Here is a 21,753-nt window from a genome sequence, read left to right on the forward strand (position 1 = left end):
CAGCAGCTCACAAACCACTCTCCTTCTGTAGGGAATGGGATGTGCATTTACAGCCATGCTCAGGCGTTCATTTGACTGTTGTGTGCATTATGACTTGGAAGTAAAACCTAGGCCACCATTCATACCTTCCAAGAGTCTGGATCTTAGAGCTAACCCCACAGTTTCTCACTCCATCTCATCTCCGCTCACCTGCATCATGGCAGATTACAAGGCAGCATACCTCAATCACTACATGCTTTTTTAACTTGAGTCCTCAATGAATTAATTCCTATTGAAAAATTTACAAAGTGAAAATCCCAATAAGTAGTGTTAAGAAGTAACATTAAACAGAAGCCTGCAAGCAGTGCTTAGTGTTCAACCAAAATTAATTGTTGACTGAGCCTAACTCTTCACTTTGAGGGGAAGGAAGGAATTTCCTTTACTAAAAGGATATGCCAAGAAAAATTTTTCCCCTCAGTTCCTTGACAAGATTAACTGCATTCTGCTTCAGAAATAAGAGCCTAAAAGAGAAAGAAATCCCTATTAAAATAAAATCCATACTGTGCTCTTTTTCCCCACAGTATGTTAATCAGACACTTCAAGTTCTCTGTGACCCTGAGGAGAGGAGGACATTCCTTTCAGCCTTGCTGCTGCGTTTTTCTGACTGCACTCCCAGGCCTGTGCACCCAGCAGCAATCCAGGCACAGCCAGCTGGGTTGGTACAATCTGGAAGCTTGTTGCAATAACACACAGAACAAAAAAACACAAGGAAGAGCCTGGCAGCTGTATAAAACTCCCTCTGAGCTCCAGTCTCCACAGAAGTTCACCAGCCTCACCAACCAGCATGACCAGCCAGTCTCAGGGAATCCAGCAGCTTCTGCAGGCAGAAAAACGTGCCAAGGACAAACTGGAGGAGGCCAAAAAAAGTAAGTAGCTGGCCTGGATTTACTATACTTCTCAAGTGCAAGCCCTTCAAAATTACAGTAGCTCACACACAGAAAAAGATTATTTCGTCTGTATACATACACTAGTGCTGTGCCTTGACTGCAGCCAGGTATTTACTCAAACCTGAACATTCAGAGTTTGCTTAAAATCGTATGTGCTTGTGTGTACGTGTACATATGTACATGTGCCATGTACATTAAAAAATATTTTCTTTTTAATACTCATCCTGTCAGCTGCATTTGTTCTTCTTTTATCTCAATGCTGATAATGTCATTACTGCCTTGCTATTTCAATTAAAATCCTACATGCCTTTGGCTGCCAGCTCTGGAGGACCAGACTCCAAAATCTTTATTTTTCTTTATAGGTCTTGCTCAAATTTTTCAGTGTTCCTCTTTACTTCCAAAATCCAGTAATTTTTCTCCTAACTGAAGCTGGGCTTCAAAAAATATTAAAACTAAGGGGAGACTTAAGCACCCTGATAGTAATCACATCACATTAAAACCATAAGCACTTTCAGTACTGTAATAGATCATTCACAGAAGTTTTATTACATGGAACAAGTAATTATTCTCCTGAGTGCAGGTACAACCACGAGTCATTGATCTGCACTAGCCCTGAAACATTAATATTGTTTTCTGGAGTGATTTTGCTTTAGAAGCCAGCAGCAGAATGCAAAGAAAATGCATGACAATGACGTCATGTGGAGCAAGAGCATGATTAAAGGAATATACTTTGTTTTCCAGGGAGGAATGGAAGCTAAACAGAATAATTTGTGTCGTTTCCACATCCCTTGTACAAGTGAATCAGTGTTGTTGTGTGTTGATTAATTTTTAGTGTGATGTGTCAATTTGTACAGCAGCACACAAAAATAAGTAGAAAGGCAAGTCCCTCCCTAAGCATCCAGCCACTGCCTGTGCCTTGCAGACACAATAGAGATTAAAACAAATCCTCCCACATTCATAAAACAGAACTCTCTCAGGCAGAAACCTAAAAGCAAGGGACAGTTAAGTAGTGTTTTGATCTCTTATACAGCCAAACTAGGAGCTCTGGGAGGGATATTTTTTCCTTTCTCATGTAGAGCACAGGAAATACACTGCTCCCTCAAGGCAAGAGAGCACACGACCTGGAAAGGCACAGCCTCAGTGGAGGGAGAAGGAGTTTGGCCTGGACATAGACTGCAGAGTCAGGCCTTTAACTATCATAGCTTGAAGTGAATTACACTTTACTTATGGGGTTGGGGGTTGTTTTTCTTGCTTTAATTTCATTTGTGTTTGTTTTTAAAACCAGAAGAATCACTTCAGCTTTTTTTATAACAGTCCATTAAAAAGGAAGGTTCATTAATTAAGGAGCTCTAAAAATGAAAAGAATCATTATAATATAAAAGTGATGACCAAAGATGAATGTGTTGCAGAATCCAGACATAGTTATGGATGTGTTTATACCACTCTGCAAAAGACACACTCCCTTGTCATCACTCAGCCTTACTTGGAGTGCTTGTGAAAAGAACAGGATTTCTTACAGATAAAGTATCTTCAGACCCCTCTGAGTCAGAAACTTGAATTAAACCACTACCAGTGTTTACCTCAACACTAACACACTAGAAATTATTAACCAAGTACAGAAAAACAGCTATTAAGAATTTTTCTATCAGTAAAATTATTTAGAGTAAAAATATATCATCACTGTGCGTTTCTTTTATATTACTTTTAAGACCACAATTTTCTTGCATTTATAAAAATTATTAAGGAAAATTAAAATTTCAATACACAAGTTTAAACATAAGAAAACAGCTCAGTGACCATGAGAGAGGAACAGACTTCCCAGAGGCTGGGGAACCTCCATTCTCAGAGACATTCAAAACCCACTGGATATGGCCCCAGTCAAGCTGCTCTTGCTTCCATCAAGGAGTATATCCTATAGACTCCTTCCAGCCTCAGCAGTTCAGTGTGATTCCATGAAAAACCTCAAGAATTTCCAAAATTAGCAGACCAAAGGCAAACAGTTTAAATAAATCCACCCTGGATAATTATACCTGGACAACTGTTATATTTAACATTGCAATGAGTTTGCAGCGAAGCTACAAAACAAAATTAAGAATTTCCGTGTTGTTCCTAATTTAAGTATTTTTCATATCACGGTCTCTACACCACCCTAGGTAACTGTGCTGGCATAATTTAAATACTGTGGGACAAGGACAAAAAGGGATTATTTTAGAGGCGAATCTGGCTATTCTAAACAGATTTCTTCAGCAGTCTCTTCCCTACGTTGATTCTCCAGTTAGATCAAAACAAAGGATTGCAGAGTTTGTCTCTGAGCATAAAAGCTAAACTAAAGGGAAATACATGAAATGCAGCAGATCTGTGCAGTGCAGCTGGCTGACCTGGCTGTACACACACAGCTGGGTGGAACAAGGGTGGAACAAGGAAGGAGGCACTGCTTCACCCCAGAAAGGCCAGCTCAGATCCACCCGGCACCAGTTGGGATCAGCAGCTGCTGCTCACTGCAGGTCCGGGCTGCCAGGGAAAGCACGGAACCCTTCCAGCCGTGCCACGGCTGCCGCAGCCCTGTGACCTCCTTTGTCACCCCACGCAGGCACTGCACAACACCGCATCACCGATGGGCCGGGCTACTGTGCCGACACCGGGACATCAGCTGGCAGCTTTTCATTGCACACACCAGGAAAAGGCATTTGCAAGGAAATGTGACTAGCAAAACTACCCTGAGGCAAAGCCTTCAGTGTTTACAGTTGATACCCGCATAACCAATCAAAATGTAGTGTGAACACACATAATATTGTATATAAACAGTTAATGGGCCTAGGTTTTGCTGACATATGTGCAGTTGTTGGTAAAGCAAAAGCCACTTGAAATAGCTGAAAAAAATTAGCAAATAAAATTATATTGATATACACAAAACAAAGTAAAAAACACAGTGCTAAAGCTCCTCTATACGTGCTTTTTCTTACTTCTTGCTCAACACCCTTTTTCCTGGCTTGATATCATTAGCTGATATCATTATACCTGAAAAATTATTAATATTTTAAATAACTAATTAAATTAACAGGTGCAAGGCTAATATTATTAAATTAATTAAACACAAGCCAAACCAGTCTGCAATCCTTTGGCCTTTTGAACATGGTGCTGCTCAATCTATCATTTTTACTTTAAGCACAGTTTGGATCCCAGAAATAACTGAACACAATCAGTGCCAGGACATCAATTCCTGAAAATCCTTTTGGGTAAAACAAGGGAAGCAAATGTGTTGTGAACACTGGGCTTAGCAAAACCTCTTCTCCTATGGATTTTTACAATTTCCCTTGAATTACTCATGCCTAATAAAAAGAAAACTCAGATGAAAAATTATAGAAAATCAGATTTAAACCAAATGCTAATCAAAATAAGATATTGTAAACAGAATTATATCCATGGCACTCTCTTGGAAAATATCCAATACATATTTTATCTACTGAGAAAGCTATACATCATGCTCAGCTGCCTCGACTCTATTTTATTAAAAGTACAAAATAGTTTTCCCAGAATGCTCATCCCTACATCCCATTTTTCAGACATGTTAGCAAAGGCAACTGAAATGGTTCTATTTTAAGGAAATATGATTAATTTTTGGCAACTTCTTCAAATGACTTGGTTTCTATGCAGAAATTCAGCTAGAAGCCTAGATGATGTGTTTGAAAACAAAACTCCAATTTTAGCATTGCAGTTTTTTGGAAAGTAAGATAACTTAGTGTTTGAACAAATTAGAATGTAACATTTTTGCCTCCTACTGTCTTTCTTGTAAGAGCTAAAAATCTCCAACAACCTAAAGGACACCAGTTCTTGTGGATCTAACCAGAGCAAGGTGTTTGATTGACACCAGAGAAATACGTAGAAAGAAGAATACAGCCTTTCTCCATGCTAATAACACTTTCCCGTGTTAGGCCAGAAAATCCTGTACAGTGCTGACTGGTCACAGCAAGTTTTTTAAAATTTGACCAATTTAACATGATCTTAACATTTCTAGGCTGTGGGCAAGGAAACCAGGCGTAGCACAGCTGCTTTGTTGTTCCCCATCTTCAAGGATGAAGAGGACCTTCAAGCTTGGCCACCACAGCTTGACCTTTGTGGCAAAAATCTCTTCAAACTTGAGGCTTTCTGTATGTCACCTCTGTGAATCTGAGGAAATGTCACAGGGCCAGGCTGGTTTGCCTGTCCTCCTGCACTTCTTGCTCTCTTTTTGCATGATATTGGCTGAATTTCAGTGCTCTGCCAGCCTTCAGTGTGTAAGGGTTGATTTCAGCTTGGCTGTGCCCTGCAGAGAGCCCAACCCAGGAGATCAGTAAGGCTTTGAAAAGGCAGTCCTGTATTGCACAACGAGGGTAGCAGACAAGTGGTTAACAACAGACCAATTAATTAATTTTGGTTTGTCTCTAGTGGAACAGCAGGTTAAGCTCTACTTTCTGCTTAACTTAATCAGGTGCAGCATATGCACCATCACATATGTTGGCAGTTGCCGATTCTGTCCACAACGTTGTTGAACTAGCAGTAATTTACTCACAGCTTTTCCACTTAATTAAATAGGAAGCAGCAGGTTCCTGCTGTGCCAATCCTAAAGGCATCATGGAAAAATGAAATGGCTGCCACCCTACAGTGGCACCCTGTGTATTGTGCTTACTCCAGAGCACTGCCAAGACCTGACACGTATGTAGATATATATATATATATATATGCTCTTTGGTTCACCGTCTACATTGTCAGAGGCAACTGAACTGTTGTTTTATAGTTAATCTCTTTCCATTTTGTGCATCTTAAACGGATATATTTATCTATCTGGTGGCCAAATATGCAACATATTTACTACAGATGGCCCCCCAGATGGAATTTGAAATTAAAATCCCACTGATTTTGAAATAATTTAATTTGCTATAGAGATCCAGTTTCTCAGCTGGTGAAATTGGCAAAGCTTCATCGTAGTCACTCCCCCCCCGACTGCCAGCTCCAGAGAATCACCCCCCAGCTCCACTCCTACAGAGTGGAAACCCTACAAAAGGCTGATCAGCTCCAAATTTGGAGAGGAGAATAAGGGAAACTTCAAAATACAGACCTAAACCTGGTTCCAAAATTTGTTGTCCAGATTTATGTCAGACTCTTACACAGATCTGTCAGTTCACTTGTCCTGGTCCCAACACTTCATACAGTGAGTGGCAGAAGCTGGGGGAAATCAGTCTTTCTCAAACAAATACAAACTCTGGAAAAATGCCCACTAGGTTTTAAACAGCCTCTCTCCCCTTTGTACATACAGTAGCTCAATGGGAGAAGGACTCTGAGAAATATAATTTCCCTCATAAGAGAGCCCTGCGCTGATGGACTGGGAGTCAATAAAGCTATCTAGTGCCTTGGTAGGCTGCTCCCTCCTGTAAAAACCCAGTAAACAGGACACATAAGGTTCCACAAAAGCCAACAGTTCAGGAATCAAGACTTAAAAAGTAATTCCCATTTCATGCATCTCTCTGCTTCTACTCACCCATCTGCAGGTAATTATTTTGGAAGGAGCCATCAACTGGAGAAGTAATTTCCTGCTGAATTGGGTATTTTACCCAGGCTTTTGCTGAATCCTTGATGTATTAGAACAAACAGTCTTCCTCCCATGCTTCAGCTTCCTCATTATGCCATCCTCAGTGGAAGCAAGTTGCTACATGACACACCTGATCAAGCTTCAGAAGCCCAGCTCAGGTGTAACCAAACCAGTGTAACAGCTTGGAGAAATGTCAGAAATATTTATGCTCATCTTCCTAGCTTAGGCAGACAATGTTTCCTAGGATTTCAGGAAAGAAGAAAAGGTATCTTTTGTCTTCTGTGCTTGAATTAAAAGCCTAAAAATTAAAAAAAAAAAAAAATTAAAAGCGCTTATTGCTCAGTGGTGGTGTTAAATAGGTTGTTACAGTAAGTAAATAAATCAATGTGCCACATGAGATCAGGATGGCTCTTTCAGTTGCCTAGGCTGCCACTCTCTCATTCTTGTAACATTCTAATTTAACCAACTAATCAGCTTTTCAGCCACTGAAGATATTTCTCCTGTTAAGAAAAGGGAGCAAGCTTATTCCCTCTCTTTCTATAATTCTATGTGTACAGCAGAAGGAGACCCCAAAAATCAGCATCGGCCCAGGTGTCTCAAGTTTAACATATTAACATTCCATACAAGAGGTTTACAGTTAGAAAATTACTTTTTCCTCACAAGGAAGTATAGCAGAATCCTGCAGAGATCCAGCAACTTTATCAACTTCATAAATGACAGAGAAGCCCATTGGGGTTTTATGACGTGCTCTTCAGCTCCTTCATGTAAAAATTTAAACATCACATTTCAATCAAGCCGTTTACTCTTTACATGACAACCCTGCTAGACCCAGGAAGTACCTTACGCCCAGTCCTGCAATGACTTATGTGCTCTTGATTTGACAAGCCCATACTGTTTTACCCAAAACAAAATAACTACTCACAGCAAACAAAATTAGATATGTAAGCAAGACTGGTGAGGAGGAAGGCTCTAGCTTCCACTATATCCTAGAATGTCTCCTTACAGGTCACCTTCTTGTTTAAAAAAAAATTTAATCCCTTTCATGATTTCTGTGCACTGGCAAAGAATACCACTGACTTCTTTCTCTTAATCACCCACCTCTGCATTTAACAAAGGTTAGTAGGAAAGGGTGAGGGACAAAAGGAGAAAGCCTGAAAGTTGCAACTCAGCTTGGTAGTGGTTAAGACATCTTGCATTATTTTGGATATCTGCCAGCTCTAAGCAGAATCCAGTTGGTGTGGGATGAAGGCATTCTGGCAACCGATCAATACAGGGAATCTTACAGAATAACGTCTTTTCCCATCCGTGACAACTAAAATCTGTTATCTGGCTGCTACTATTGCTGATGAAGAAAAGATAGATATTTATTTAATCACCAAGCTGTGACTGGAAAAAAATGAATTTGTGTTGAGGGAAGGCGTGTACTTTGTTGTCAGCAAAGCAAGAAGCTCTTCCCTTGATGTGTGCTTGTGCACAGGACATTGGTCTCAGAAGAGGGGTATTTGCATGACTGGCTAGCAGTCAAAAAGTATTCTAAGTAAATCACTTTGTCTTTTCTGACCATTCTGGTGCAAATAAATCCAATGGACAAGACTTTCAGCAAAGTCAATGTTCTACTATGCCAGCTAAAATATCTCTGATTTGGAGAGATTGATCTTTGGGGCTACAGGGATGGTATGAAATAAATGCTTCTTTCTTCTCCCTCTAGGAAAGGGTAAAAGACTGAAACAGGCCAAGGAAGAAGCCACAGCTGAGATAGACCATTACAGACTACAGAGGGAGAAGGAATTTAGAAACAAGGAAACAAATGTAAGTAAGAAACCCATGTATGTGCTTTTGTCATACCAAACTGCTCAATGGTGAACCAAATTGTTTCGAAGATCATTACATGAAGACTCCTTCAAACCAGTGTGGTCACACTGATTAAACACAGGGCTGTCATCTACAGTACCTCTAGGCTTCATTTGGACTTTTTCACAGGCTTTGAATGCATTTGTTGAAGAAATTGTGGACATTCACCACTAAAATGGTCCAGACTCCATATTTGGTTCATGCTTAATGCTTTGAAGACATATGTCTCTTAAGAATAATACTTTTGGGTCCTTTTTGTCTAACCACAGGCAGACCTAGTTCCTGTCCTGAAACTGGAGGATTCAGTAAGTTGGATGTGTCAGTAAAAACAAAAGTTCAAAATGTTTCTTTCCATTTCTGTTCCACTTCAGCTGTCTCTTTTCATTACATATATATGACCGCATCCTTCATCAACTGAAATCACCAAAGCTTTGGAGTTTTGCACTGTTTCTATATTAAAAGTGGTCTGACTTGATATTTTCATATCTGAATAAAGTTTTATACATTTATGGCATCTTGCATTTTTCGCTAGTATTTCCATGAAATTCACAAACCATTCTCTTTTTACCAAGTGACCTTCCGCCTAAATTTTTGGTCTTGTTTTTCCCCCAGCTTGCATCATTCAAAGGCAGAGAAAGTACTTGTGCAAAAACGGACACACACAGACAAAAAAAGCAAGCCAACAAAGTCAAACAAAATCTGTTTTACAAACCTGTCACTTCAGCCACACTTCACATAAAACACTTTCCAGCAAGGATCACAAGCCTTAGGAACATCTGTACACACAAAGTCTCTCTCTGTCATACCCTGCCAAACCCCAGACACACTGTCACACAGGCAGGCCAGGTAGAAATATCTCAAATATACAATTTCAGTTGCTTATTGACAACAAAACAAAGTAAAAACACCTCTAAAATTTGTTCACCTTTTCAGTCAAGCCAGATTCTTGTTCTAGGTCTCAATAGCAGAAGAGTAAAGATGCTGCTTTGTTGTGAACTCAATTTTTTCATCACAACCAAATTTAAGCTTCAGGGAACGGCCACTGTTTGTCGACTGAACGTTTCGCAGAAGCAGGACGTAGCACATATTGCTCCTCGAGTGACAGCATGTTGTACAAGATCATTGCAGTCCTCCTCCACATTCCCTGACCCCATTGTGTCGAACATTCATCTACCCAGACAGATGCCATCAGTATTAACCTGTGTCTGGGAGGCAGTCAAAGCCAGTGCAGAGGGAGCTCTGATGCCCAGTTCAATTTACTTTCTCGGGTATTTGGACACAAGTATTTTTAATTCTCTGTCACAGTCCCCTTTAATGCTGTTTTTCCACTTACTTTGTGCCACTTGTATACAAAGAGGAACAAATTTTTTTATAGTATGAGATGCTTCACATCCATCCAGAATTAGCTACAGCAACAGAAAAATAATGAATGAGGTTAGAATGGCAATATGCAATATCTTTTTTCAAAACATGAAAAATTTTTTGCCTGGATCTCAAACCAATTTTTCTAGAGTTCATAGGGTTTTCACTTGGTGTCTCATCTAACTCTGAGATGTGCAGCCTAGTTCTGAATTTTGTGGCTTTGGAGCCAGTGTAATATTTCAGCAGCTTTGAAATTACACTAGCATAAAACTTGTATGGGAAAAATAAGAGACAGAGCTTCAAGGTCAGTAGAAATCATAAACTAAGCAGAGTTGTGCTTGCATTCTGCAAGAAAAGGGTCCTCAAATTCAGAAGCAGGAAAAGAGAGGGAAAAACACATAGAAGAGTAAGAATTTGCTATCTCAAATTACAATATTAGCATGAGCTGAGAAAGCAGGTCTGCAGAGGCTCTTCTTAAAATTATAATACTTTTCTTGAGTGTTTTCAAAAGTATTTAGTAGCTGGATAACATGCAATCATCTGGGATCTCTAGAGAGTTACTTTCCCCAGTGGAAAAATTCAGTTCCATAAATCTGGTCTAAGCAGTGCAACCTTTTCCACACACAACCCTTGCAACTTGTCTAAAAGTTAAAATAAAATGTCCTAAAATAATTATTAAAGAAAACGCTAATCTTTTCCCAACACTTATTATTACATCTACAACCTACATTTCTTCCAAACTGACAAATGGTTTACATCTGGATTATAGACAAATGTTTTGCTACGTTGCCAGGTACTGATAAATGGAACAGGGAAGGTGGCTTATCCAAAAGATGCTTTCCCTTCTTTTAAGGATTAACTTGGGCTGAAACCACACAGAAAATCGAGTTAATGACCCCTCCCTTGTTTCTGGTCATGCTCTAAGCACCCCACTAATATATCACAGGTTAGCTCCACCTGCTAGTCCACCCCAGAGAACCGTGGCAGGAACAAGAACAATATGTTACTTATTCCTTTCTTATTCTGCCAGCATGCAGAAATGTCTTCTTCTCTCCACATGGAATTCTTTAGCTGGAAACCAATTTTTGTGCTGGTATCTGAAGGACTTTTCCATAAGGGAAGAATTCAAGGGATGTTGGGGAAGTGGGGGAGGAGGGAGCGAAGTCACAGATTTGGAACATGTGCATCTGTTTATAACATAACCTTGCTAAAATGTTCAGTGAGTCTAGAGTCAATTAAATTCTAAGCGAATGTCCTGATATTAACTGTGCCAGGAGATGTCTGGTATTTCGCCAGATAAGAAAATGTAACATTAAAAGACCTTGTCTGAGGCCTGTTGAGGGTTATACATCACTAACTGCTGAAGACATTTGAAGTACTCTGAAACTGTAATTATGCATTTTCAGGAAGGCTTTTCCATGTTTGGTCCTTAGCTGCACTCACAGGCATTCTCAGTGAGGCCAAACGAAGGCACACGGTGATAGAACTTAGCTGACTAGTCACTAAAATAGAAAACAAATTAAAATGAGCCATATAAAAGACAAAACATACACAATGTTTTTCCCATAGCGAGCTGGGAAACTTTCACTTCATAGGGAGATTGCCATTGCTAATGAGCATATGAGAGTTGCCTTTAATCCTGCTTCTATGCACACAGTTGAACCCAGATCAAACTCTCACTGTTTGGAAGCACTGTGACGTGTTTGTGTTATGCTTGTGCTACATGATGAAGTACAATAAACGTGGTCATATATAACCTCTCATTTTGCTCAGAAGTCTTCTGCTTTTCAGGTAATGGGCTCCCAAGGCAACCTCTCTGCCAAAATAGAAGAGCAAACAACAGAAGCCATCCGAAACCTTACGAGCAGCTACCACAGGAATATGGAGAACATGATGAAAAAGCTCCTGAGCACCATATATGAGATCAGCCCTGAAATTCACCCAAACTTCAGACCTGAAGTTTAGGATTCACTGATGTGCTGTGTTTGTAAAAAGTAGCCTTCTTCCTTGATAAGCATAAATACTTCCTCATGCATTGTTTCTGTATGTGTGAGAAAAAAAGAGCACTGAAGCCAAATGCACACAATTCCATACAGGCTTTTGATGTGACAGGAATTATACAGGGTTTCACAAGCATTTGTTGGAATATTGTTTCTTGTAGCTAAGCCCCTGTCATTTAGACAGGGGCAAGTCAACAACAGCAGAATAAATGATTATTTGACACCAGCAGGTTTTCAGTGGGAGTCTTTGTTCCTTTTGTCTTATAAAATGTTCTGTACTTGGATGTTATGTTGCATAAAATCTGCTTATCCCAATCTTTACTGTACTTCAAGTCACATGAAATAGAATATCACAAAAAGCAAAAATGGAACATTTTTGTTTTCCTTCTGACACATGGAGCGGTGAGGTTATGGACCTTAGAGGAACATTTGTTATTGGTCAAAAATAATAGGTCAAAGCATTTTCAATTTTTCTATGATAGTTTAAAGCAAAATACAGTTAACCTGTACAAAATTATACTTAAAAGCCATACTTAAAGTATTTCCCTAATATTTAACTACACCACAAACTTCATATAGCTTTGCTAAGTCTAAAAAATGAGAATGGGCATAATCATTATTTATGAAATTACTATAGTGCAAGGGGCAGGCTAGCCCATCTATTATTTTCTATACAGTTCCCCTGAAAGCACAGGAACCCAAGAGATCCAACTCTACACCAGTTATGCTAAATGGTACCTGAATCCGCAGGTTGTTCACAATAGCATCAGCTATCAGCTACAGCTCGTTTCTGTTACCCTAAGCGACCTTGGGTAATACTTCCCACTGCAATAGCACAGATTTCCCTTGGAATAAATTCTACTGAAGTTAGGAAAATACAATATGATCTGTGCTCTCAAGGTGAAGCCCATTCAGGCTGATGGGAGGCTGATGGCAGGCACTGATGAAGTGGGGATCTGACACACACCTGCACTATGAGCTCCTTTAATGCCTTGTCTCCACTACAAAATTACACCAAATTAGAAAAGAAGCTTGAGAAACTGCAGTGACTAGCAAACAATAGCCATGATTTTCAGTCCATGTAGACACAGACAAATCATTTCAATTTCACAGCAGCTAGTCACAGGCAATCTCCTGTTCCAGCAAGGTTTACACAGTTGACGTGCTGTCATGTGTAAAATGACCGTAAAGCTGTAGTCAACCTAATGTCAGCAAACATGACTCCTCAAGGCTGTGCCTGGATGCTACATAATCTCCAAGCCCTGATTGTTACAGTCTCCTGTGCTTGATTATATTCTCTGGGGACCCAAAGATGCTGAGGAATGGGAAAGAAACTAGAAATCCTATTGACACCAGCTGAAAGACTCATTTATTTTAGGAGCGTTTTGAATCAATGTGTGGTAGGTTTTGATTTACTGACAGGATGAAGGCACTGCTGTCCCAGCCTATGTGCAGGACTCAATGCAGGCACCTTCCTGCACAGCTTGGGGCAGTCAGGGCTGCCTCACAGCCCAGGGGCACATGCCTCCAGCTTGGTTCATGGCTGCAGCCCCAGTGCCGTGCTCAGCTGTGAAGCACAAATCTTCTGTGAGCCTAAAAAGTCACCAGCGTAGACACTAACACCTTGCAGGGTCTCACTGCAGTGCTCAGGACTGCTCTGCTTTCCCTCTGGGCTACCTCAGCACCCTTGCCTCCAGCTATCACTTCTAAAAGTACAGAAATGTTGCAGGTTCAGCTGCAGAACTAAAGCAATGGGGCATCCATTGCCAGCTGCATGGGATAAAACACCCCCACCTTCCCCCCAGGGTTACAGCAAAATTGCCACAGCCTGGCAGGCAGCAAAATCAAGCAGCGTCTTCTCAGGAGGCAGCAACCCAAGTTACATGGAGTAAAGGTTTGTCTTCCTTGTTACCCTGCTTCTTTTTAGGGCAATTCTTCTCTTCCTCATTCTTGACAAAATCTTTCTTCTCTCACCAGCTGCTTCTCTTGTAAAGCTTTTAAGGCTGTCTGTACCCTTCTGGTCCTAATGGCCACGCACACATCTCTTATTTAAATATCCTCTGCCCTGCAGTCACAGCCATGACTTGCCTGTATCATTGTTATCACCTGCATACCTGTGGTACACACTGACTATTGGGTTATGAAACTTTTTAGAACGTGATTATGTTCTTGAACTTTGGCCAGTTTGTGGCTACTGCTCATGAAAAAGGAATGAATTTTATAAGATTAGGTCTTTGATCTCTGATAAATCTGAGAGCTTTTAGCACTCTGAGCATTTACTCTCTTTTACATCCAGTACTACTTCTGGACATAAAAAAATTTAGTCGTACCATCACTTTTATATTTACAAAGGTAAGGGTCAAATTAGACTTTAATATAATTTGTCAAGATTATATTAAATTAAGATCATAAATTACCAGCTGCAGCAGTGGAATACTGGGGTGCCAAGAAAGCGCATGCTGAGTTTTTAAGCACACAAAATATGTATGTGGCAGTTACATACTCATGAGAATGGCAAATGACAGTTCCATGCAAAAGAAAACAAAGAAGGATGGTTCATTTCTTTTTTTTTTTTTTTAATCCATTAAAAAAGTTAAAAATGGTTACTCTGGATTAGGGGTCACCTACCAGGGATGATTACAAATGCCCTTTGATCTCCTGGGCATATTCCCAGACCCACAGGAGCCCCCAGTCCTCACAGTGCCCTGACACTTCATTACCTAATAGGCAGCAATGCAGTTGCCAAATAAAATGGCAACATGTCACATGTCACAACCAAAGAGCTTTTAAGAAATAAAAAGCCACATATAGATAGCACACATATGAATATTTCTCTTTTGTTTCATAATTACCATTGGAATCAACTGCAAAACTCCCACAGTGTGACTTTATTAGGACTGGAATAACAAACTTGAGTTTCTTAGCTTGGCCCAATTCTTCACTGGCTTACAAGACAGGGGTTAACAGTGCTCTTTCTGTCCAGAAATGAAGACCTGTATTAATCAATAAATTCTAAATCCGCTGATTAAAGTATCTCAACTAGTGGAAAAGGTCATACCAGTGGAAACTATAAGAACTCTTTTATACAACTCAACATGGATTGGGCTGAATTTCTCTGGCTGTTCTCTCTCAAAATTCTCCTTTGAGTTATAATATATGAGGATGTAGTTACGTGGTTCCCATTCATGGGTGATGAGGGAAGATCTCTAAACTCATGCCAGTAGGACAGAATATTTTTCAAGTCTAAGTAAAGTAAAATGAAACAGACATGAAGAAGAATTAATGCTATGCTCTGTGTTGAAGCTGTCTAGTGACTTTCTCATTAATTTCTGGAGAGTTTGGAAGGCAAGGTTTGGGAAATCAGTACCAGATGTTAATCCATTACATGGATTATGATATTAACTGAAATTTTTCCATATTAAAATATACTTGGAAGTTCATACAATCTGTAAAACATAAGTTGTTCTTGTAAGTCATCATATGTAGGGTATAAGTGCATGTGTATGAAGTTTTAACAGAACAAAATATTTCAGTCCCTGACTTAAAAGACTTTGTAGCTCCAGGGCTGTGAGGAATGTTTCCTTGTAAATTGGGACAGGATGCTCTGCTGTTGCAGAACTCAGGAGCCACCACAGGGCAGGTAACAACAGACTGCCATGACATACAGTCACAGGAGATGGGAACCTGCAGATCCATACTTTCACACACAGCCTTGCCCAGAAGCATCCTCAACTGCAGACAAAGCAGGAAAGACATCTATGTGTGAGGATGTATTGAGCATCCCTGCAGCAGGGGACAGTGTCAGACTTTTGGTGCAAATTTGGGCAGGGTCAGACATCAGACTGAGTCTGGGGCTGAAATGTAAAGACATTGTTAGGCTATTAAAGCTATACCTTCCATCATTTGCAGTGGCACTGGCTGCTAGCAATGCTGACAGGCAGGTAATGCTGCCATCAACTGAAGACGTGTACAGGAACAGTTCTTACAAAAGAAAGAATGAACCTTGCACCTGTGGTCCATAAATGGAAATACATTATGTTCAACTGGAACTTCTCTTAACTGGATGTATCTTTCAACTATGGATTTGGGTTTTTCTCAAAATAACAGCATGCCGACTAATCAAATGTTGTCAAGACACAATTCTTCTTCAGCCTCAGCCACAAGTCAGGCTCGCACTCTAGGATGTCTTCACCAAAAGACTAACTCATGGGAATGGTACCCAGGAGTGGTATCCAGTGGTACCTATCATGGTACCATGATGCCACGTGGCATCTCATCACCCTCTTCATGCTCTGAGGCAAAGAACATGGCCCTGACTGTCCAACAACTCACTGCAGAGCCAGGTGCTATTGAAAACAAACATAAGGGGAGGAAAGGGTACCAGGAAAATATTTGGAGGTGACAGCATCAGTTCCAGGTCTTTTCTCTTCCAGAAGCTCCTCATAGCCTCATGTTGATTAAGTCAGAAACTTGAGCATTATGTAAAATTATGTTCTGCTTCATGTATACAATGCATATTCTTCAAAATAATTTCCTCCAGCTGCTCATTGCAATAGAGGGAATGCCTGTTCCCCAATACACGAGCATCATATATTCCTGTCAGCTTCACTGTGGCCTGTTCTTCACAGATTTGATTATTCCGCATTTTATGGTGCTATAAGGCACTTCATACTCTGAGTCTTCCCCGAGGAACATTAAGGCTTGTTAGAAGTACATGGCCCAACCAGTATTACTACAAAACACTTGGAAAATGTTACATTGGAGTACTATTAATACATTCTATTGCATTTGCACTACATGACGGCATGTGGAAAATCTGATGAGTTGCAAGCTTATTAACTTACTGAGATTCCTCATGGTTTTATGAAAGATATGCCACAACTGAACTACCTGACCCTGGGTGATTCCTGGAAGTTCCTCTGGCCCTCGTTCTGATTTATTTCCAGGGTCATCAGACTCCAATATGCTACCAAATTTCCGTAACACTTTTGGAAATACAGGATTTTTGAGTAGAGCTGTGTTCCAAAAACAAGCTTCCCACAAAATATGCCAGAAAAATTACCTCAAAATTTGCTATTAAATAGACCTTGCTTTAAGAAACACAGTATTTAAAATGCACCTGTAACAAACCAAAGAGCATAAACGTTAATATAAAAGAGATCATCAATGTCAATATAACCTAATTTGTATAACCTTCTCTATATAGTTCACGTAAATATTTAACAATCCTGTGGCACTGACTTATTGTAGAAAAGAGACAGAGAGATAAAAACAGATATATAACATAAATATAATCTAACCATGTGTCTGTGGCAAATAAATCTAGCATTTTGTGTCAGTCTCGTTTCCACGCAGACTTACTCACAGGAAATGAGCAATCCCATTGCTGGCAGTGGGATGATTCATACCTGTGTTTTAAATGGAATAAAGTGGAGGCAGCTCGGAGTGCAGAAGTGAGATGTAGCAGCAAGGACAGACTGCCAGGGCACGTGGGTGCTCAGAATTGCTCCTGCCATGAATTCTGATCCACGTCTTTTCTCCAGGGGTGCCTGCCCTGCGCGTCACACCAACACTGCTGTTCTACCAGTTCATGAACACACAGACTTGACTTTCCAAAAACCTGGCTCCCCAAGCGGCAGGAGGATATGTTCTACCTCTTACTCGTGGTTTCCCAGCTGTTAGCAGCAGCAAAGACTTTATTAAACAAAATAATTGTGTCTTATAATAGATTAACATTTCTTAACAACATATATACTAAGATGAGCTTCAAGGAAAAAACCCAAGTATTGTTTCCTATTAACGCTTAACTGCTCTGTCTGTATGTGCTATGGGTAATGTTTCTTATGGCACAGGCTGCCAAATCCATTCAGAATATTTTCCCTAATGCCTTTTCCATTCAGCTCTGGAGTAAGCAAATTAGCATTCAGCACTTTTCTCTTGTTTCTAAACTGTTTTTCTTCCACATCCTTTGGAGTCACCCACAAAAGTGACATTAAGACAATAATTTACTCCAAGGTGAAGAGTCTGCAAAATCCTCACTCATTTCCATAAATACACCCATTTCCAATTCCTACTAACTTCTACAATTTCGACACATACATTTATATATATGAGCAAATATATATGACCCATATGTATCCTTCGTATTCAACAAGTAATTTTTATTTTTTATTCAGTTTCTCTTTCTGAACGTAATTACTTACCTACCTCAGAAAAATAAACAAAACCTACTTTTCTGCTTTTTTGTGTCAAGTTCAAGCCTGATTCACCAGTTTCCACTTAATCAATTCACCATAAAGGATTTTGGACCTGGAAATATTCCTTCCAGGCTTTTGATTATGTAGAACTATTGTGAGAAGACCACCACCAAAGACTTGATTGTCAGCTGCTGGGAATCACTGGAAGTCAGATGACACCAACAGGGTAGCAATCAACACAGTTTTGTGGAAATCTGTGAGCTCTGCATCTGTCTCTGGCACTTTCTGTGCTGTGCTGTTCCACAATGCCCCAGCACGTCTGCTGCTCTGCTGATGCTATTGCTCCTATCTGAAACCAGATTCAGTAAGAAAAAAATACCTTATGATGGAGAGGGCTGCCAGCCTAACAAGGCACAAGAACGATGAGTGCATGGTCACAGTTTGTGCCAGGTCTATGTGCAGGCACTCTGCTGCCCAAAATATCCCATTGTTAATGACACAGGCTGCAGGGTACACTGGAGAACTAAAGGGAATTTCAAAGTGGGAGCGCCTCTCAGGAAAACTGGTACTTTCTGAGAGAATTTTCCATGAAGTTTTTTAATCAGCTCAAGCTTAAAACTGTGCTGCTCTATTATTTTCCATGAGAACAGCTGTAATAAAGAGAACTGATTGTGAAACACGCTGCAATACCCTCTGGACCAAGTCTGCTTGAACAGAACAAATGGATACAGCCATGTTCAGTGAAACATGAAAATTTGTCACAGCTTTGATCTGCACAGAAATTCAGTAATTCCACAGTAAAGCATGGTGTTTAGAAATGATTCACTTGTTTGAGATGTGACTCGTTCAAGCACTAAGACCAATATTTATACTCTTTGGTGGTTAAGAAAGATGTCATATTCAGAAGAAAATATGTTCTACACAGAAGCATGTGGACTTGTCAGCAAACACTGAATGTCGTCATATATACTAATATGTTATTAATTACTTTGGGCATAGTAAAATAAAGTCTCTGATGTACTTCAGAGCGAAAATACCTTTCCTCTTCTTGAAATGGAGAGCTAACTTGTATCCTACACACTAACATGGATGCCAGCATTCCTCAAAATCTTGTGCAGCTTTTAAATTAAACTTGAGATTCATTCTCCATTACCACGTGGAAAAGGTAAGATTAAATGTGTCCTCATTAAGACAGCATGCAATTAAAATTCAAAGCATTAACAAAAATGGCACTATGCAGTTTACAGTTGACTTGCGGACATAAAGTTTAATGAGCCTCTTTGTTTTCTCACCCCTCTGCAACTGGTTCCAATTCTTTTAACTATTCCTTTGCCTTGTAAATTCAGGTCCCTGTGAGGTGAAGATCAGCGTGAAGGTGTGTGTAGCCTAACGAGGGTGTCTGAGTTTGTGTTTCAGTGCCCTGTTTCCCCCTCAGCTGCTCAGGTGAGACTGGAGCATACAGAGCACCAAGAGCAGCCGAGGGCAGGAGTCAGCCCAGAAACTGGCACTGCAGTGCTTACAAATGTTCGTGGAGAAAAGAGCATCAGTGGTACATACAAGGCATTGGCTGACCTTACAGGCTACTCCTGGTGTTCAGACTTCAGCGTGTCTATGGAAGAGCTGGGAATTGAAAGAGCACTCTTGACATGAACCTATAAACGAGAGGAAGCACCCTCCAGCAGCATGGGTTTATAGGAGGTACAGTTCTTGACTTAAAGCCTCAGGCTACTGCCCTAAGGAAATTGCTGGATGTGCAATATCCAGCTCCTGTGCGCAGCTGGGGCTGCCACCACCGTTGGGGTACTCTGTATTTTTTGTGTATTTGTTCTAATACAAATGAGTTTATTTACAAAAATCACACTGCTGACATGACTGAAAACTTGAAGTCGTCTCTCCATAATGTTATATACAGATTTCATCTGCCTTTCACGGGATCTCTGCTGAAATTAAACACATCTTCCTCATCAAGGTAAACCCCACATAAAGCCCCACATAACTTTTCCTGGCTTCTCAATTTCATCAGGCCAACATTTTCTCTCACATAAAATGCAACCTGCTTTTCTTTATGTCTATTGTGTACCCTAATTTATTCCCACCATAACCTCCTTAATTTCCACTTAACTTATGCGTCCAGCAAAAGTTAGAATTGTCTTCTAATTACTTTTTCAAATAATTATCTTCATGCTTTCTCTTTCTCTAACACGAATTCATCATATATACACACCACATTGCTTCATTTTTCTACTCTACACTCCTAGTAATCCTACCAAAAGAGCATGGCAACCCTAAAAGAAAATTGTTTTACAAGGCTACTACCCAAGAGCATCTCAATTTCTTTGTTTTCTGACTTCTCTATTCATCTGTTGCCACACTGTGCTACAAACTCCTGAAGACAGGAACCATCTGCCCTTCCAACCTCAGTTTCATGTCTCACCCACACTGCAGTCCTGGTCCATGACTGTGGTACCCAGGAGATACCAAACACAAATTATGACTATGAAACAACAGAGTTTGTGTAGGCTTTGATACAACAGAATGACTGAGGAACGTTTTAAACTGAGAAGCCATAGGTAATTCTAATTCGTCCCTCTTACACTGGGTAGAAAGCAAAAAATATTCCTTGTGTTTATCCCTGGGGTGGGATTATAAAAAAATTCCCATTTGCATTGTTTTTACTGAAAGACTTTAATTTAACAGGTCTGACCTGGATTAAAAATAATGACCCTCCAAATTCCAAACATTCTTCATGCAAATACTGGCTGTCCATTTATAGCATAATTCAAGCCAGCTCTTAACTTGTAGCTGGCTCACCACCACCTGCCATTAACAGCTTGTTCAAAGTTGAACCTAATTGTACAAAGAAAGGAGGAAACCATCAAAGTTATTTCTTAACCAATCCATCATCTTTTATGCCTGTCCTCTAAGTGTGCCACTGCACTGCTGGTAGGCAGACTAATCTCTCAGGTATATAAAGGGAAGGGACTTCTGCTTTACCATTACTGCTGGCTAATCCTATTAAAATAACAATATGTATACAATAATTAGATGTCAGAAATAATGGCTGCTGCTCTAGATCTACCCTCTCCTTTTTTTATTTGACTCTGTATTTCAAGAGAAAGTGATCCAGTGGCCTCTAGTTCTGACCTTTGTCAAGTATTCCCGAGATCTGCAGCTCAGCTTTTCTAATCTTACCTTGACTTCTCTTCAGTGACCCCCTATCCCCCATTACAGACTTCCCCAATTACGTCAATATTCACAGAATTCCCTAAAGCACCGCTACATGGAGCACTATTATCTCTTATCTATTTTATCTATTAACCTTAGGAACACCAGCAAGCTATTATGGGTGATCACTGTGCCTACAGAAAAGGGACAGAAAAGGAGCTGTGCTTTAAAATCTTATGTGGAAAATGTTTGCTATTTTGAATACATTTTGGGTTTTTTCTTCTAAAGGAAAAAATAATCAGATATTTCAAAAGCAAAGCCAAAATTATCTCAATTAAGGCTCTCAGCTCTTCTGCATTCAGTGAAGTACTTATATTTTTTTAAAGATGTTTCCTCTTGATTTCCCCCATTTTCTATTGCTCACTCTCCTTAGAGAGCCTGTCAAAAGACAACAGCCACCTGGGGATGGAGGTGTCCTGGATCTCTAACTCCAGCTCTGTACCCTGTTTTCCAGGTTGACTGCCAGGTTCTTAGGTTGGTGATGCTGAGCATCTGTCTGGGGATGGGAAACAAACTCCTGAAGAGCAGGCTGCTTCAGGAGAAATAGATAGTTTGGGAGAGAAGGAGCAGTCAGCTCAGAAAAGACAATAATAGCATGAGGCAGCTGGAGGAGAGATCTACAGGAG

At 40.1% G+C, this 21,753-nt stretch overlaps 1 protein-coding gene across 1 annotated transcript; it reads left to right on the forward strand.

Annotated features, from left to right (window-relative positions):
* Window positions 1-637: 637 nt before the first annotated feature.
* ATP6V1G3 (ATPase H+ transporting V1 subunit G3) lies at window positions 638-11,989 on the forward strand. The gene is made up of 3 exons (XM_066325542.1): window positions 638-905; window positions 8,201-8,301; window positions 11,497-11,989. The coding sequence occupies exons 1-3, from the start codon at window positions 824-826 to the stop codon at window positions 11,668-11,670; spliced, it is 357 nt and encodes a 118-aa protein (XP_066181639.1). The 5' UTR covers window positions 638-823; the 3' UTR covers window positions 11,671-11,989.
* The last annotated feature ends 9,764 nt before the right edge of the window (window positions 11,990-21,753 follow it).

This window comes from Sylvia atricapilla, chromosome 9 (genome assembly GCF_009819655.1).
Source record: "Sylvia atricapilla isolate bSylAtr1 chromosome 9, bSylAtr1.pri, whole genome shotgun sequence".
NCBI classification, from domain to species: Eukaryota; Metazoa; Chordata; class Aves; order Passeriformes; family Sylviidae; genus Sylvia; species Sylvia atricapilla.

Bases quoted from the DNA above. Each gene is read 5' to 3' on its own strand.
- ATP6V1G3 (XM_066325542.1), top strand. From the start codon at position 824: ATGACCAGCCAGTCTCAGGGAATCCAGCAGCTTCTGCAGGCAGAAAAA. The intron at 906-8,200 runs GTAAGTAGCTGG...TTCTCCCTCTAG, and splicing joins ACTGGAGGAGGCCAAAAAAA to GAAAGGGTAAAAGACTGAAA. The intron at 8,302-11,496 runs GTAAGTAAGAAA...TCTGCTTTTCAG, and splicing joins TTAGAAACAAGGAAACAAAT to GTAATGGGCTCCCAAGGCAA.